The sequence below is a fragment of the Acomys minous genome (genome assembly GCF_964271855.1).
Source record: "Acomys minous genome assembly, chromosome: 4".
NCBI classification, from domain to species: domain Eukaryota; kingdom Metazoa; phylum Chordata; class Mammalia; order Rodentia; family Muridae; genus Acomys; species Acomys minous.
This window is the reverse complement of record NC_140486.1, coordinates 60,080,972-60,095,873: the sequence shown is the minus strand read 5'-3', so window position 1 is coordinate 60,095,873 and position 14,902 is coordinate 60,080,972. Positions and strand designations below refer to the sequence as shown.

The following is a 14,902-nucleotide window of genomic DNA, read 5'->3' as shown; positions in this document are numbered from 1 at the left end:
GGTTAGAAGAGTTTGGGGGTGGAGAAGGGTGATAGATATAGGCACCCAAATAAAATAGCTTTAAAAATATGCCTATACCCTGATATGGGTATAGCAGAATGTTATTGGGTAATTTTATTGCTATATTCCTTTAGTAGGACAATAGTGTTTGGGTTTTCTCTAGGGCTAAAGCCTGCATAGTCTCAGGGTGTTGGCCACCTGAGCAGTATCGGGCATGGGTTCCATCTTGTGTAGTTAGCCTTAAATCTTTTAAAAATAGTGATTGGTTACTCCCATAATGTTTGAGCCACTATTGCACTAGTGTATCATGCAGGCAGGTCACTATTATAGATTGCTGGGTTTGTAGCTGGATTAGTGGTTAACCTTTCTCCTCTAGCAGTGTCTAGAGTGCCTTCCAGTAGCATCAACACTCATGAGTAGGAATGGAGGCTCTAGCTGGGCACACAGATGAGATATATGTGTGTGTATATATAGGGCTTTACCATCAGTTTGTAGAAAGCAACTAATTTCCTTGGCATTAGGTTGAGATGTTTGTGGGCTTCCATGGAGCCCCTTTGGCCAACAACTCAACTAGATATAACTCACTTCTGACACAGGAGTTTTCACTTGGTGGCAAAGATGTCTAGTTGGAGTATTGTCTCCCCTGTTGTTTGGTGAATTCATTTAGCTTCTTTCATATATGTATATATTTTAAGAAGCTTTTACTTCAGTAGGCTTCCTTATGGTCCCTCGGATGGCCCTCAGTGTTGTTTCTCCCTCTGTCCCTACCTTCCCACCCACTTTCCTCCCCATGCTTGTTTAATCCTTCTGCTCCAATCTCCCCCGTCTTTGTATGTCTATATATTTTATTTCTTCTTCTTTGGGAAATCCTTCCCTCCCCACTAATCCCTTACTCTATACCTAACCTCTGTGGTTATATGGATTGTCTATGCCTATGGAAGGCTTAAAAGCCAATATCCATATATAAGAGAAAAAGTGATACTTGTTTTGTGAGAGTTGGAGTTATCTCCCTCAAGATGATTTTTTTCTAGCTCTATTTCTAGTGAATTTCATTTTTTAACAGCTGAATATTTATTCTAATGTATAAATGCACCAATTTTCATTATCTGTTCATCAATTTATGGAAATCTAAGGCTGTTTCCAATTTCTCGCTGTTATGAATAGAGCAGCAATGAGCAAGTATTCTTTGAATATATACCCAAGAGTTACAGCTGGATTTTGAGGGAGATCTAGTTCCAGCTTACTGAGGAACCACCACACTGGTCTCTACAGTGGTTGTACCACCAGCAATAAGTAAGTGTTTCCCTCTCCTCAAATCTTCACCAGAATGAGCCATCTTTTATTTTATTGATCTTGGCCATTGTATCTAGTGTAAGATGAAATCTCAAAGTAGTTTAGGTTTGCGTTTCCTCAATGACTAAGGATTTTGAACATTTCTTTCAGTGTTTTTCAGCCATTTGTGTTTCCTCTTGTGAGAACTGTTTAGATCTGTATCCCATTTTTAAAAATAGGTTATGTGTTTTCTTGATGTCCAATATTTTTAGTTCATTATATATTTTAGATGTTAACTCTTAATTGTATGTGTGTAGAATTGTTGAAGATCTGTACCCTGCCACTCTGTACAAATGATGATGTCCTTTGCCATAAAGAGGTTTTCACTTTCATGAGGCCACATTTATTAATTGTTGTTCTTAGTGTCTGTGATATTGGTGCTCTGTTTAGAAAGTCTTTTCCTGTGCCAATGAGTTTAAGGCTATTTCCTACTTTCTCTTGTATCAGAGTCAGTGTATCTGGTCTTGTGTTGAGGCCTTTGATTGAGTTTTGGGTAGAGTGATAAGTATGGATTGATTTGCATTCTTCTATGCGCAGCCATCCAGTTTGACCAGCACCATTTGTTGAAGATGCTATCTTTTTTCCAGTGTGTATTTCTGGCTTCAGGTGTCCATAGGTGTACAGACTTATGTCTGGGTCTTCCATTTGATTCCAATCACTAACATGCCTGTTTTTATGCCAATATCATGCTGTTTTTATTACTATAGCTCTATAGTACAATTTGAAATCAGGGATGGCAAAACCTCTAGCAGCTTTTTTGTTGTTCTTGTTTTGTTTTGTTTTTGTTTTATTGTTCAGGATTGTTTTTTAGCTATTTTGGGTTTGTTTGTTTATTTGTTTTGGTGTATGTGTATTGTGTGTTTTCATGTGTAGCTAAAATTGTCCTTCTAATTTCTATGAATAGTTGTACTGGAATTTTGGTGGGGATTGTTAAAATTGCAGATTGCTGTTGGTAGGATGGCCATTTTTACTATGTTAATCCTGTTGATTCATAAGGATGGAAGAGCTTTCCATCCTCTGATAGCTTCTTTAATTTCTTTCTTTAATGTCTTTTTTGTTTTGTTTTCGTTTTTTGAGGCAGGGTTTCTCTGTGTAGCCCTGACTGTCCTGGACTTGCTTTGTAGACCAGGCTGGTCTCAAACTCACAGAGATCCGCCTGCCTCTGCCTCCTGATTAAAGGTGTGTGCCATCACCTCCTGGCTTTCTTTAATGTCTTAAAGTTTTTATTATACAAGTCTTTCACTTGGCTAGCTAGAGCTATGCCAAGATTTTTGAAAGTTATGAAAGATATTATTTCCCTGATTTTTTCCTCAGTCTGTTTGCCATTTGTATATAGGAAGGCTACTGATTTTTTGTGTGTTATTTTTGTATCTTGCTACTTTGCTGAAAGTGTTTGTCAGCTGTAGAAGCTTCCTGGTGGTGGTTCTAGGGACTCGTGCACATAAAATCATGTCATCTGCAAATAAAAATACTTTTTCCTTTCTTATTTGTATCCTCTTAATCTCCTTCAGTTTTTTATGGGTCTTGCTAAGACTTCAAGTACTATATTGAATAGCTGTGGAGAAAGTGAACATCTTTGTCTTGTTCCTGATTTTACTGGAAATGCTTTGTATTTCTTTCCATTTGGGTTGACATTGGCTGTGTGCTTGTTGTATACAGCCTCTATTATTTTGAGGTATGTTCCTTGTATTTCTAGTCTCTCCAGGTCTGTGTGTATGTGTGTGTGTGTGTGTGTGTGTGTGTGTGTGTGTGTGTGTGTGTGTGGTGTGTGTTTGAGACAGAGTTTCTCTGTGTAGCTCTGGCTATCCTGGAGCTATCTATGTAGATTAGGTTGGCCTTGAACTCAGAGATCTGTTTGCCTTTGCATCCTGAGTGCTGGTATTAAAGGCCTACACCATCACTCCTGGCTCTCCAGGACTTTTTATTATGAATGGATGTTGGTTTTTGTCAAAGGCCTTTTATATATCTAATGAGATGATCATGTGACTTTTGTCTTTCATTCTGTTTATGTGGTTGGTTACATTTATCAATTAACCTATATTAAATCTCTGTATCTCTGGGATGAATCCTATTTGATTGTGGTAGATAACCCTTTTGATGTGTTCTTCAATTTGATTTTATTTTCTTTTAATCATAGTAGAAGTTTTGGTTTCTTTAAAAACTCAGTTATGTTATATAAACATGTTTTTGTTTTAATCCCAGGTATGGGATATGGGGCTGCTTTAGTTTGTTCACAGTCGTTAACTATGATCGTCTCATGCTCTAGCAGGGATATGATTTATGCCAGCTGCAGATAGTTTAATTCTGGGGACTCTGAAAGGGAATAAATGCCAGGACCTCGAGAGGGCTGGAGTTGATGGCTACTGCTCTCTCTGCCACTGCTCACCACTGCCGCTGCTGGTTCATCCTGCTGCTGTGTTTGCTATTGCTGGTGGCTGTGAGCTGCCCATGGGTGCTGGGAGTAGGGCTCAGGCCCTCTGCAAGGTCAGTATGTGCTTCTTAGAGCAATCTTTCCAGCTCTGTATGTCTCTTGATCTCTCTCCCACTCTGCCTCTGCCTCTCAGCTAGCTGCTGGGATTTCAGGTGTGAGCCACCAAGCCTCGCTAGCTCCTTATGTGTGCTCTTGAGGTCACACTACCCATTCTTTTGGCTTTTCAAAATGGCTTTGAAAACTCAAATACCTAAACCCTAGCCATTGGTGTATAGACTGGTATTTAGGGAAATTAAAACATTTCATTACACTTTATTATTTTTGTGTCCATGTGGGTGTGCATGTGGGTGGAGTTCAAAGGACAGTCTTCTGATGTCAGTCCTTTCCTTCCATCTTATAGTCCTGGGACTCAGACTCCTGTGATTAGGCTTGGTGCCAAGTATCTTCCCAGGTGAGCCATCTTGCTAGCCCTATATTTAGGGTCAACTTAGCTTTAAAAACATTAAAAAATACAACTGATGGACAGAAAAGATGAAGCAAACACCGTGCCAGTATGCTAAAAGAACTCTCTGGAGCTACCCCTCCATAGCACCCTTCACTGTAGCCAAGAGAAAGAGCACTGTGTTTGGTAGTGGATGAACAGGTTTGCATTTTCAGAGGACACAGGTTCTCACACTGCAACATGGGTAACACCAGAGGACTCATGCTAAGTGAACCAGACAAGCCACAAAGACAGAGACAGTGGGACTCACTTATCCTAACTCTCCAGAGAAAGTATGCATAAAGACAGTAGTGTGGTGGTGACCAGAGCCTGAGGAGGAGGAGGAAACAGAGTTGTTTGGTGGACACCGTGTTGCAAGATGAAAAGGTTTTGGAGATTGTACAATGAGCACACAGAAGTGTACAGTTGGTACTTCTGATGGCAGGTATTATATTTAATCACAGTTTTAAAAGATGTTCGAAGATACCTTTCCTGGGCGTTAATTGACATGCCTTAAAAATAAACCCCCAAGTACAATGTATTTGGACACTAAGCTAAACAAAGTGATGCCTTCATTCTGGCCATTGGAGTCACTACACTACCTTGTATATACTTAGAAATTCCCTGTGTGGTCTTCTAAATGGGAGAAAGCATGAACGGGCAAAGTCTGGACAGCAAAGGATGTACTTTGTAACTCTTTCCCCTTCTAATGATAGTGCGGTGGCCGGGTTGGAGGCCCTGATGTCTCAAACAAGAATCCGGAATGACATGACTGCGAGCCTGGAGGGAGAAGAGAGAGAGAATGGTGCCATGCTTTGGGAGGTCTAGAGAACGCTGAACCCCACAACCAGGTGGACCCAGAGCTTTGGATCCAAGACCGAAGGCATCTTCCTGGAATCGCTCTCTAAAGCGCTCCCTGTGGCGGCGAGTGGCCACTGCCTGTCTAGCTTGACTGAGTTATGCGTATTCCCGAAGGCCACCTAGGTGCAGCCGGAGCCTCCTCTTGAGGAATCAGTGGACGTGGGGTTCCCTCCGGGCTCACTCCTACCCACTATGGACGAGCTTTCCCTGCACCTCTGTTGCGTATGACAGAAAATGCAAAACCGTCCTTCTCCTTTATACAAGATAAGACTGTTACTCAAAAGGAGTCAAATTAGGGAGTCTAGAATGGGTGGGGAATTTCTCGCCACCAGGCACCCAGGCTTTTAATTTGCCAGGTGTCTTCCACCTGCCAGCTGCATGGCCTCCAGCCACGATCTCTGCATTCCAGGCAGCGGAGAGGACCAAGGGCGTTTCTTGGAAGTCCCACATAGTGTTGTCCAGTATCCTTGGCCAAAATTCAGGACTGTGGCTATAGTCAGTAGAAAGAGAAGCTGGGAAAAGGACCCCCCCTTCTTCCCCGCTCCCCAGACACTGTGGTTTTTGAGTCAGAGTTTCCACTGTATCTTAGTCTGTCTTTCTCTCCGCTTCTCTCCAGGCTGTGCTGAGGATCTAACTCAGGGCTTCCCCAAAACAGAAGGGGCTTAACTAGCCTGGCAGGAAGCATCCTCAAATGTTACAGAGAGTGGGAGGGAGAGGCGAGGTGTCCTAAGAAGAGGAGAGAAGGCTTCTGTATGAACAGGGGAAGTCCAACTCCCAGGAAAAAACCTCGCCAGGAGGAGCTAATCCGGAAGCGCCCACCCCGCGGGCTATGCTCTCTCTGCAAGGACTCTTGAGTTTATTTTGAACTTTACAATATGAATATACGTATAATGGACCCTTGTTCTCAATCTCTTCTGATTCCAAGCTGCCCTTTCAGCTTCTACCCACAGAAAAGGTCTCTCCAGTCCCTCTGGGGAGGAAGCTTCCGGTCGCCCCCCTGCCCCCCCCCCCTTCATCCTCCTGCCGCAAACTGCTGCGTTTAGGAGAGAAAGCCGCTGCGTTGCTCAACTGTCCCTCTTCTGCTTTTCTAACTACTCTGATACCTAGACTGGCAGCTTCTCTTTTAGGGAGGCGCCTGCTACTTAGGTGGACAGTCAGAATTATTTGCATGATCTAAACCACCGAAACCACATGATAACCTGTTTGGAGATTTGATTCACAATGCCCACTTCCTCCAAGACCAATAGGCAAAGGTCTTCTGGGGCTAGCTAATGAGTGGGAAGGCCTCTGTCCTGCTTCTCCATCTGAGTTGGCTCTTACAAAGCAGCTTCGCTTCTCAGACCGACAGAACTGTCACTAGATCACAGTAAACCATTTAACTAAGTTATGCTAACTCAACCCTCACAGGCCACCAGGCAGGCACTATCCTCTAGTTCACCACTTTGTACCAACTTTCTCTGTCACCACTCTGCTCTCTTTCCTGAGCTCCTAAGGTGTCCCCCCATAAGCTCTCCATGTGTCCTGTGTCGCCAGCCTCAGACACTATAATTTTTGAACACCAAGTGAGAATCTCCACTTAAACGCCCTGAATGGAGTCCCACGTCGTTTCTTTCCGTGCCTGAGCTCCTCGGCCCCCAATCTGGTTTCCCATCATTCTGAGCTACTCCAGTCATCCTGAGCTATCTTTGGAACCCCATTTGTCCCTGAATCCCTGTATTATCTGGACCTCATAACCTTACTGTTCTGGGCCTGGACAGGCCTGCCCAACCTTTGAAGTAGAGCCAGGCTAGGAGTCACACTTAGCACAAGGCTGTATCTTTAGCTTTTGCCCAAGTTATCAGGGAGCGGGTGCCTTCAAACTTGGGCACGGTGGCTTCCCATCTGGTGGCCCGGCTGTTGGCTTCTGGGCCTCAGCCTGAGTCCACCTTTGTGCAGGAATGTGAGCCTCTTAGCAAGTCCTGCAGTACGTGATTCCTGAGGGCCACGTTCCACAGTGATGTCTTCCAAATTTGGTCCCTCGCCCATGCCGTGCCTGAGTTCACGTTACCACGTCTTCCTTTGCCACCGGTGATGGTGCAACCAACCACCTCCACATCCCCATAGCCTCAGACTTAAGTAGCGCTTGGTGCCCCTGTCACCTCCCAGCCCTTAGCCCCAACTCTGCGCAGGTGAGTTTGCCTGGCTCTCCCAGCTGTGTTCTGACACACGGTGCCTGTGTTCTGAGCCATCGGGATGCAGAGGGAGGGCCCAGCCCACGAGCTGGGTCACCCCGGAGCGTCCGTCCGGACTCCGCTGTTGCACAATCGCTGGGAGTTTATCAGGCAGCCCAATGATTTCCTCTGAAACGCTGCGCGCAGGCGTCCACAGCAGTCCAAGTGCCTTGCACATCTTCGTGTCTGGAGCGCACGGGACAAGGGTCCCGGGTTCTGTGTGGGTCAGTTGGACCCAGAGTCACTTATGCGCAGTGAGAAAGACTCGCTCTCCTTTTTCCTTCCGCTTGCCTTAAGGGCATCTGGATATCCCAAGACTCGCACCCAGGTGTCTTGGATGTCGCCCAAGCAGCTCTAGACGTATCAGGGACCCCAAAGTGAGAGGCCAGGTCCTGTCCCAGGTGGGCAAAGGCCGCACCGAAGTGAAAGCGCTCAGTGAGTCAGCGCTCCGCGAGGAGGCCCGCCCGCGAGGCACCGCCCCTGGGTGGAGACCCGAGTCACGCACGGTCCGGCCCCGGCGAAGTTGCCGGCCTCGCCGCACTTCCCGGGCTGGGTGGCCTGGATCCCGCAGACATGGCCAACGGGGCGGCAGAGAGGGGACTCGAGCCCCCGGCCTTACAGCGTCATCCAGAAGCCAGTGCACGGCGCCCGGCCCAAGGCTACGGGAAGCGCAGCATGAGCGAGCTGAGGGACCAGGAGTTCGGTCGCCTGGCAGGTGAGGAAAACGCTCGGGGACATCCGGGACTGGAACTTACAAGAGAGGTTAGTTGTCTCATTTGGGGCGCACTTTGCACTTGATCTTAGCTAAAAGGTCAAGAAGAGATGGACTTTCCGGAAATCGAAAGTCAGGAAGTGATTGAGAGCACCCGCTGGGTGCCGCCGGCTCCCAGGCTGTCTCGTCCATAGTGGCACGACTTCTTGCTATGGTTGTTGATCCGTGCTGCGAGAGCAGCCTGGCGTCTCTCACCATACACTGCAAATAGAGCTTGGGTTCTCTTTGTCCTTCGACTATTTCCAGGAGAATACCCGCCCCCAAAGATACCACCGTAGCCAAGGTCACACAATTTATTGAGCAGAGGCACTTTTTGGGTGCTCCACATGGGGCCAGGAAAGCAAGGGAGGCCACTGCATTAAGTAAGTTTGGAAAAGCGACTTTCCAGAGACCGGAATCAATCAGCTGACAGGTCTTGCGAGGCCACGCCCCTTTCTCCATAGGGCTGTCCTTTCAGTACAGTAGTTTTTTTTTTTCAGAAACATTATTTTTGTTACTATTATTACTCTTGGCATTTTAAACAGAGTTCCGTGTACTTGCGCAGTTTAGATTGGCTTTGAACTCGCTATGTAGGAGGCTTGCCTTGCACCTTTGATCTTCTTTCCTCTGCCCCTGTAACGCCGGGGTGCCAGGCGTGCCCTAAGCTCGCTGGCATCAAGCCTCATTTTTCTCCTTCTGCACTAGAACAATGCTCTATCTGAGCTCTAGCGTGCTGGGAAACTGGAAGAATTAGAGAAGCACGCAATCTGAGCTTTAAGAACAGGCAGAGCCTGTGAGCCCGTGAGCTGGAGCGGATCACAAAGTAGAACCTGTTGAGTTAGAAATTAAGCTCAGATTAACTGCAGGTGGAGCAGAGCCCAATCCACTGCTGCGGGTTGCCTGGGATCAACTTCAGAGCCTGCTGTGGAGCAGGGAAGTCCCGGTCCAGGGAACATGGGTTTGATCCCTCAAGTGTCTGCCCTGCTGTGTGCCCTTTCCTCGTTCGGAATAGTAGCTGTTTTTCCTTTGGGGGCGTGGGGAGCTGTGGCTTCCTCCCTGTGTCTTCGTTCCTGCTCTGGAGAGACAGCCTTCCTACCAACTTCCCACCCCATCCTTCCCTGTGCCTTGTCACTGGCTGGAAATAGCCCTTCAACTCCCTCCCATCTTCCCTCCCTCCCTCTCCCCCTCTCTCCCCTGCCTTTGCTAGGGAAATTTCCTGCCAAACAGAGATAGTCTGATATGAATATTTACAGGCACGGAGGGCAACAGGCGCCCTCTCTTTCTGAAGTAGATCCCAGAGCCTAGCGAATAGTTATTTCAGTGCCACCGGTCCCTAATCTTCTCAGATCCTCTCCAACCTTGACCTCTCACACCCTCAACACTACCCTAAAAGTAAAGGTCTGTTCAGGCCCCTCCAGGCTCCACTTCTTTCTCTCAGAGAACAGCACCCAAACATGACATTAGCTTGTAGCAGCCAGTCCTCCAGGCTGGCCTTTAAAGCCTTTTAACACCCACAGTGATGCTATGTAGAGTCTTTTTTATTTTATTTTTTGAGATAGTGTCACGTTGCACTCTGCCTTGGAGCCCATTATGCAGTGCACTCTGGCTTTAGTCCTGTCTCAGCTTCTGAAGTGGCAGGGTTACAGGTGAGAGCCACTGCACCCAGATGGGTCCTGTATTTATTTAGCGAATTCCCTGGATGTATTGTGGCTGAAGTAGACCTTCACCTTCCTCCCCTGCTCAGAAAGAGGGGTTCACTGTACAGTCCTGGCTTGCCTGGAGCTTTCTGTGTAGACTAGATTAGTCTTGAACTCACAGAGGTCACCTGCCTCCATCTTCACCATGCCTGGCTTGAAGTACACTTCGCAAGTGTACACTTGTGTAGGTTGTGTGTATGAAGACAAGAAGATGACGACAGTGTCTTCCTCCATCACTCTCTACCTTATTTCTTGAGACAGCGGCTCTCCCTGGCGTGGAGCTTGTCTAGGCTGACTGGGCACTAAAGCCCTGGCTTCACCTCCCCAGCAGAGGCACTGGAGGTGTGCGCCACCATGCTCAGCTTTTGTATGCCCGTCTAAAGCATGCAATTCTGGCCTCCAGTGTGGTCGGTGAGCACTCTATCCACCGGGAAACCTTCCCACTCATGAAGTGAACTTCTGTGGACTAAACAGGCACCTTTTCCTACCTCTGAAATAATGGGGGGAATATTCAGAGAGATCGGCTTTCCTCTGCCTCCCAGAGTGCTGAGATTACAGTTGTGCACTGCCGTGCCCAGCTGGGCCAGTGTTCTTGACAGATGCGCCATCCCTCCAGCTCTCACAGGAACATCTTAGTGCACTGACTTGGATGACCAGTGCCTTTCTTCCAGTTTTATTCCACAACCTCAGTAAAAGGATTATTAGTAAAAGGATGACGTTTTTAAATTCTCTGAGAATTTCATATAATATATTTTGGCTATACTCATTTGCCACTTCTCCCCCAGATTCTCCCAGACTCAACTTCCCACAACCTCCGAATTCTCTCTCTCTCTTTTATAATCCACTGAGTTCAATTTGTGCTGACCACATTTTAATGGTAGCAGAGTCAAAAGACGACAAATGAGATAGAAACATGGCCAAGGACCCCACCCTGGGCTCCAGATGCAGTTATCACAGCCAGCAGCTGTCATCAGTTGCTTTTCCAGCAGTTGTCTGTGTTTGTATCTGTGTGGCTCCCTTTTTCCTATGAAGGGCAACTGTAACATTCCCCACTTTCAGACACCATACGTACTTAAGGGTGGGGAGATGTAACTAATAATGGTGATTTTTTTTGGGGTGTGTGTGTGTGAATGAAAATGTTCCGGAATTAGGTAATGTAAGCATACCACAACCAGTACGCTGTATACTTATAGAGGATCGATTTTTATGGTTTATGAGTTATATCTCAATGCAATTATTGTAAAGTAAACAAAAATCTACCTTGTAAAGCACAAACTGCTAAATGAATTAAAAAGAAATAGATGTATTCATTTTTTATAAATTTGAAATAATATCCCAGAATTTGCTTTGGGTGAGTCTTTTGTGTGCACACGCGCACACACACACACACACACACACACACACACACACACACACACACACACTTGTGCACACATGCAGGTTCACAAGTATGTGTGAGCACCTGTTAAGAGCATAAGTCAACCTGTGGTTCTTTAGGAACCATTCACCTTGAGTATTTGAGACAGGTGTCTCTCATCACCCTGGCACTTGTGATGAGAGCAGGATGGCTGACCAGAGAGCGCCAAGGATCCACCTGCTTCTGCCTGCCCAGTGGTGGCATCGCAAGCTTGGAGTCAGGAGATCAAAGCCAGATTCTCACATTTGCATGGCAAGTACTTTACCGGTTGAGCCCTGGCCCCCATGCCATGTCAGTTCCTGTCTCTTGTCAGGACTCTGGAAGTAGGACTGAGATGAGGCGGGATCCTGCAGAGACTGGCGTGAGCTGAGCTTACCTGAAGTACATGCTACGGGGCATTCTAGATCAGTCTCGTAATTTTACGATACTGTATTGAATATCTTCCCATGGAAGTCATTTATGCAAAACCCTAGGTGTTTATGAGATATACATGCAGAAGGAATTGATGGGGCAACGTGACTTCACTTAAGGGGTGACTGGTGTTGCCCGAATGTTACTCCACAAAGTTGCCCTAATTCACCCTCTTGCAGCCATGTGCCATTCATTGGCTTGCTGCCCACACCCTTGCCCTCTACAGGAAGGCGGTAGTACTCTTTTGATCTCTGCCACTCTGACCCGCAAGCCACCGTATCTGCAGTCAGCCTTTTGTCCTCAGGGCAAGGCTGCAAGGGTTGCTTCTACCCTTTATCTTCTCTGCAGCTCTACTAGTGAGTCTAGGCTTGAGGACAGTGGAGCATTGTGGGAAAGAAAGATCAGGGCTCACCTTTCCCGGAAACACACAGCTTCCAGAACAGGGTGTGAGTGAGTGTAACACTGCTGTTTCATCATTTGTCCCAAAGGCCTGATGGGCACTTCCTGTGTCAGACGTCTTTCCAGGCTGGTAAGAAGGCCTCTTATCAAGTAGGCTCCCAGGCTCTGTGCTTATATTAAGGAACACAGGTCAAGAGGTTCAGGGATAGCAGCTGTGTTGAAAGGTGTTGAGACAGGTGGGCGTGGTGCTGCACACCTGGGAGCCCAGCTGTGGGGAGGCGGAGGCAGGATGATCAAAACCACAAAGGTATCCTTGACTACATGAGAATTTGAGGCTAGCACGGGGCAGGGGAAATCATGTCTCAAAAGCAAACACACAAACAGAAACAAAAGAGTGGGCACCAGTGTGTTCACACTAGTCAGCTTCACACGAAGTGGCTGGAAGACAGGTGGAGAATACCCTGCAGCTTAATTTGTGATTTTTCCTCCCCCAGGAAGTGTCTACCTTGACCACGCAGGAGCCACCTTGTTCCCCCAGAGCCAGCTCACAAACTTCACTAAGGATCTCATGGAAAACGTCTATGGTAAGGAATGCCACGCACACTGATTTCTGATGAATCCATTAATGTGTGTTTAATCCTGCTGGATCCATGGAGAACATGGAGAGCGAGCGGAGCAGAATGAGACCCACACCAGATGGAGGGTCAGGCAAGCATCCTGGGTCATTACATAGCACGCACGTGTGTCTGAGGTAGAAAGTTTCGGTTGGGGGGGGGCACACAGACCACTCTTCCAGAATGGACTGGAGTCAGAAAGAGAAAATGGGTTTGAAAGTGCTGGGTTTGGTGGTGGGAAGACACCGTTCAGTGCAGAGGTCAGGGGTCATGAGGAACATCATGCACTCTATGCATTCTACTGAGTCACTGTGGTGTGTGGGTTGTAGTAATAATACTACATTAGAACATTAGAAGAAAATATAGCTCCTGTAGAGGAATTTTAACTCAGAACATGGCTGCTCCAACAAGATATCACATCCAAACCTTCTAGGTCTCTGTGATCCAGCTGGAACACAGACACGCCTTTTGGCTGTATTCCAGGGGCAAACACATCTCTTGAGTTCAAGGTCAGCCTGGTACAGAGCAAGTGTCAGGTAAAGAAAAGCTTAGTTTCAGGCGTGGTGGTACACGCCTTTGATCCCAGCACTCAGGAGACAGAGGCATGCAGATCTCTAGTTCTAGTCAGTTCTGTTCAGGCAGTTTGCTTGCAAGTGAGTTGAGCAGCAGTGCAGTGGAGTGGAGTTTGTGGCAGTTCAGTTCGTGGAACTCAGGGGCAGGGTTTTTTTTTTAATTTTTTATTTTTTGTTTGTTTTAACCAGGAGAGTTTTACAGAGAGAAGCTGGAGAACAAGCTAGACACAGGTGAAGACAGAACGAGCCAGGAAATGAGAAGGAGCCAGAAGATTAGAGCAGATTGCTAGAGTTAGCTTGAGGCCAAGCACGGCAATCCAGTCAGAGCTGAAAGAGAAGCCAGATGGAATCAGTCAACTTGGAGAAGAGTTTGAGCCAGAAGAGCTGAGTTAAGCCAGCCAGGCGGAGTTCAGAAAGAGCTAGGGAGGGTGAGCTTATTCAGCAGTAAGTCTCAGAGGCTGGAAACATTCTAGGCCTAATTAGATTGTACGGAGGCTCAAAGCTTCCAGAACTAGGCCTAGGTTAGCAGACCGAGGCAATAAGCCTCAGAGACAACAATTAACATCAGGAGAATAAAAGCCTGCTTCTACAAGCTCCTTTCTTGGGGGAGACTTCGGTCTAGACCTAGAAGAGCGAGGCCTTAATCAAACGAGTTCCAGCTAAATGTGCTTAGCACCTGTATAAAAGGCTGTGCGCAGAGGCGGCTGGCGTCGTGGGTACCCGCATTTGCAGGAAGACAGTAGGTTTGGCAGTGTGCACGACAGAGGAGTTGGGAGGGGAGCAGATGCTGGACGATGAGCCAGAACTGGGACAGCAGGAGGAGACACCATGCAGGCAGTTGTGACAGCAAGAGGCGGGATCCAGAACCCTAGAGGACAGGAGAATAGATAAGGAGACAGACGGGGCCGGTCAGGGCACGCTGGGGGATTTGGCAGTGGTCGCTATCCTAGGAAGGACAGGTAGTTGTTCAGAGCATTCAGCAGCAGCATAGTGTGCTCAGCAGATAACTCAGAAGAGGGAGTGAGAAAGCAGGAGCAGCTATGAGAGGCGCAATGTAAATAGCCACCAGTTGACCCATACACCACTCACTGAGCACTGAGCATGTATTAGGTGCCTCCTGAATGCATGAGATGTATCATCGCTACTCAGCTTATGCCACTCTAAGAGCCATAGACTGTGTTATTGAGCTTATGTAGTGTAACTGTTCCCTCCAGGTTGGACTTGGCCTCCATCTTGAGTGAGGGCACCTGTGGTCACCCAAATGGGTCCCTCACAGGAGGGAGCCTATTGATAGTCCCTTGTGGAAGGCTGATGGAGGGGCTTGTGGGACTCAACTCCCCAAGGGCCACCCATCATCCCCAAGGTTTATACAGGAGAAAAGCAATTGACTGGGTCGGGACTATTCTGTGGTTGGACTATTCTGTGGGGACTTCTTACGGTATAGCTACCTTTGAGTGACCCACACTCTTGTGGGTGAGTCCAGGAAACTCGATAGTCCACCAAGCTGCTCTCTGATGGAGTGTTTTCTTTGGCCTTGATGCTGTCTTTGATCTTTCTATGTCCTCCCCAGAAAAGTCTCATGACATCTTGATTTACAGGTGAGCAAATGGAACCAGAGAAAGGGCAAGTAACTAACCTAATGTTACACACTTAGAAAGTTCTGGAGCTGGGGAACTAGGGCCACTGGGAGCTGTATTTCTAGGTAAGTTGGATCCAGGGCTTCAAG

At 47.2% G+C, this 14,902-nt stretch overlaps 1 protein-coding gene across 1 annotated transcript in view; it reads left to right on the top strand.

Moving 5' to 3' along the window:
- The first annotated feature begins 7,795 nt into the window (after positions 1-7,795).
- MOCOS (molybdenum cofactor sulfurase) overlaps positions 7,796-14,902 on the top strand; it is a 48,595-nt gene continuing 41,488 nt past the window's right edge. The window contains 2 exon segments of the mRNA XM_084780619.1: positions 7,796-8,030; positions 12,485-12,574. Coding sequence (XP_084636745.1) covers positions 7,889-8,030; positions 12,485-12,574 — 232 coding nt within the window. The 5' untranslated portion in view covers positions 7,796-7,888.